The sequence below is a fragment of the Elephas maximus genome, chromosome 20 (assembly GCF_024166365.1).
Source record: "Elephas maximus indicus isolate mEleMax1 chromosome 20, mEleMax1 primary haplotype, whole genome shotgun sequence".
In the NCBI taxonomy this organism is placed as follows: Eukaryota; Metazoa; Chordata; class Mammalia; order Proboscidea; family Elephantidae; genus Elephas; species Elephas maximus.
Genome location: NC_064838.1, coordinates 77,641,689 through 77,645,554, shown reverse-complemented (window position 1 = coordinate 77,645,554; position 3,866 = coordinate 77,641,689). Strand labels below are relative to the sequence as shown.

Sequence of the window (3,866 nt, the reverse complement as noted above, 5' to 3'; positions counted from 1 at the left end):
TCAATATCTTTATATCTAAAGAAAAGTGAGTTTAGAAACAGTTATCTAAATTGTTTTTTTAGAAACAACAAAAATAATGTTGGGTGTGCAGACCACAGTGGGTATAACACCCAATATCATTCCTCCTTCTGTCCCACATATAAACACGGGAAACAAATACCCTCCATGCTACCCCTGTTTTTCCAGGGTGACCACATTTATTATTAGTATCTGAATCAATGTTCTCAGGACAATTTCCCTGAATAATATCGTCTTATCCTGTATACTTAACATCCTACCAAAAGACATTTGTTGTATTTTCCTCTGCAAAATGAAATATTCTCACACTTTTCTTTCTAAATCTCTAATATGAACTATATTATATGCTTATAGGTGACCTGGTGGCACTGTAGTTAAGTGCTTGGCTTCTAACCAAAATGTTGGTAGTTCAAGTCTACCAGCCACTCCTTGGAAATCTTACGTGGTAATCCTACTTGTGCCTATAGGGCCGCTGTGAGTTGGAATCGACTCAATGGCAATGGTTTGGGTATATGCTTAAAATCATGAACAGACGGGAGAAGGGAACTTTGAAACAGGCAGTTGAAAACGTATGCTAGAAGACACTTTATGATATAGTTTTTCAGAAGCGTCACTGAGAAAATGCATAGGGAAGTACAGTAGGATTGTCAAGATGTGTAATGAATTTAAAGTGAGATTAGATGGCAAAGCTGAGGGTCCATCTCCAGCAGTTACCAATTGCTCCAGTGCCTTGTTGAGTTAGGTATAGCTTGTTCTATCCTGGGCTGTGCTCTGAAAGTATAATGAAATGATCTTAAAATAAATTCTAGGGGGCTGTTTACTGTGATATAACAGGAGGATGTGGGATGTACTTAAGTAGCATCATTCTTAAAGTGCAAACAATTGCATTGGTCATAAAATCCAATCCAGACACCTCCATATGATTTAGAGATAAGGAAGGTTAAAAGGAAATGCTCATGTAAATTTACCTTTTCCACAGATGAATCATCAGGTAAAACCACCACAAGATAATCTAACCGAAGTGATGGAATTTGTTCTCTTGGGCTTTGCTGACATGCCCCATCTCCAGTGGTTTCTTTTTGGATTATTTTTAATCATCTATATCATTATCCTGATGAGCAATGGTACCATATTTCTCATAACAAAAATGTACCCTGCTCTCCAGAGCCCTATGTATTTTTTCCTGGCAAATTTTTCCTTCTTGGAAACCTGCTATGTATCTACTCTCCCCAGAATGCTGATGAATCTAGGAACCCAGAGAAGAAGAATTTCCTTAGTTGCCTGTGCTACACAGATGTACTTTTTCTTCACGTTCGGAAGCACAGAGTGTTTGCTCCTGGCAGTGATGGCCTATGACCGCTTTGTGGCCATTTGTAACCCTCTGCACTATCCTCTAGTCATGAACCACAGGGTCTGTATCCAGTTGGTGACTGGCTCCTGGGCCACTGGAATCCCAGTTCAGATAGGGCAGACGTATCAGATTTTCTCTCTGCCTTTTTGTGGATCTAAACAAATTAACCACTTCTTCTGTGATATTCCCCAAATACTCAAGCTGGCTTGTGGGGACACCTTTGTAAATGAGATGTTGGTCTACATACTTTCTGTGTTATTTGTCATGGTTCCCTTTCTGTTGATACTGGGCTCCTACAGTAAAATCATCTCCATCATCCTGAAGTTACCATCGACCATAAGTCAAGCCAAAGCCTTCTCCACCTGCTCATCTCATCTTATGGTTGTGGTGTTATTCTTTGGATCGGGTATTATTGCCTACTTAAGACCCAATACTAGACACTCAGAAGGAAATGACAAAGAGCTATCTCTTTTCTACACTATCCTAACTCCTGTGTTTAATCCCATGATATATAGTCTAAGAAATAAGGATGTCAAAATAGCACTGAGAAAATTGCTATGTAAATAATTCACTAAAGAATCAGGTAATGTATGAAAATTCCTTTCTTACATATTTTTAATTAAATTTCAACAGATGTATACTTTTAACCATAACTTGTGTTATGGTTTAGTTGTGTCCCTCCAAAATGTGCATCAGCTTGGCTAGGCTATGATTCTAAGTACTGCTTGATAGTCTGCCATTTTGTGATTTGAGTCGAAACCTTCTAGAAGACAACTGGTTTGGTGATTTTCCTATGTGTTATAAACCCTAACTCTTTGATGTAAATGAGGCAGGATTAGAGAGGCAGGACTCACTCTACAACATTAAGTTGTAGCTTGAGCCAATGTATTTTGTGATAAAAGAGAGAAGCTAACATAGAGATAGGGGGACCTCCTACCATGAAGAATGATGAACCAGGATGGAAGCATGTCCTTTGATCCCTGCACTGAGAAGCTCCTAGACCAGGGGAAGATTGATGACAAGGACCTTACTGCGGAGCTAGCAGAGAGAGAAAGCTTCCTCTGAAATTCTCTCTCTGAATTTGGATTTCTAGATTCCTAGACTGTGAGAAAATAAATTTCTCTTTGTTAGGCTATACAATTTTGGTATATCTGGTATAACAGCACTAGATTATTAAGACACCTTGTCTTTCCAAACAGTACAATCATTTCCAAGTTAAAAATCTCTCGTAATGTTGTCAGAACCTTCTGCACAAATTATACAAGTAATATATATAATAAAAACCTGAACCTATTGTCGTTGAGTTGGTTCCGACTCACAGTGATCTTATAGGACAGAGTACAACTGCCTCATAGTGTGCAAGGAGCACCTGGTGGATTTGAACTGCCGACCTTTTGGTTAGCAGCTGTAGCTCTTGACCACTACACCACGAGGATTTCTGATATATATATATTAGCATAGAACAAATCACTGTGTTAGTAATTCTGTAATTTTATTGTGCAATGTCCTCCTTCAGTAGGAATTTTTGCTTGGGCTAATTTAGTTTAGTCAGTTGTAACATATAATCTGTTATATTACTTAGCCTAAACATTTCACTGCCATGAGTGTACATACGGTTGTGATACCTATTTTAAAAACCAGGTTTGCAATAACCATTAATTAATGCTATGCTATGTTCCTTTTTTTATGTTCCTTAGTTATCCAGGGGAGATTTGGTACAGGACCCCCCAGGAATACCAAAATCTGTGGAAACTCAAGTCCCTTATATAAAATGACACTATATTTGCATATAACCTATGCACAAACTTCCATATACTTTAAATTAAATCTAGATTACTTATGATATCTAATACAATGCAAACGTTTTGTAAATATTTGTTATACAGTGTTGTTCAGTGAATAGTGACAAGACAGAAGGCAAACAATGCACAAACAATGAGTTCTGAAGAGAGAGAGTGAGGATCTGTGAAATGGTGGGAGGCTACGCATCATTTCATTTGCACAGATTCAGTGCAGTGCTTGGTGGAATAAAAATAATAATATAGTCTCTATGATAAACCTTAGTCTGGAAGCTCGGCTGAAACCTGTCCTCCATGGGTGACCCTGCTGGTGTCTGAATGCCAATGGCATAGCTTCCAGCATCACAGCAACATGCAAGCCCCCACAGTACAAAAAATTGACAGACACGTAGGGACATCCAGACTAAGACAGACTAAGAAGAAGGACTGGGTAGTCTACTTCTGGAAAGAGTTAGCTAGTGAAAAACTTATGAAAGCAGCAGAACATTGTCTGAGATAGCCCCAGACAATGAACCCCCCCCCCCCCACCATGCTGGAAGGCACTCAAAAGATGACTGGGGAAGAGCTGCCTCTTCAAAGTGGAGTCGACCTTAATGACGTGGATGGACTAATGCTTTTGGGGTATACATTTGCTGATGTTACACAACGCAAAATGAGAAGTAGCTGCTAACATCCATTAATAATCAGAACCTGGAATG

The 3,866-nt window shown here is 39.0% G+C and overlaps 1 protein-coding gene across 1 annotated transcript; it reads left to right on the top strand.

Moving 5' to 3' along the window:
- Positions 1–1,042: 1,042 nt before the first annotated feature.
- Positions 1,043–1,936, top strand: LOC126063734 (olfactory receptor 10AG1-like). The gene has a single exon (XM_049862128.1). The coding sequence runs from the start codon at positions 1,043–1,045 to the stop codon at positions 1,934–1,936; it is 894 nt and encodes a 297-aa protein (XP_049718085.1).
- Positions 1,937–3,866: the final 1,930 nt, after the last annotated feature.

Bases quoted from the DNA above. Each gene is read 5' to 3' on its own strand.
- LOC126063734 (XM_049862128.1), top strand. From the start codon at position 1,043: ATGGAATTTGTTCTCTTGGGCTTTGCTGACATGCCCCATCTCCAGTGG.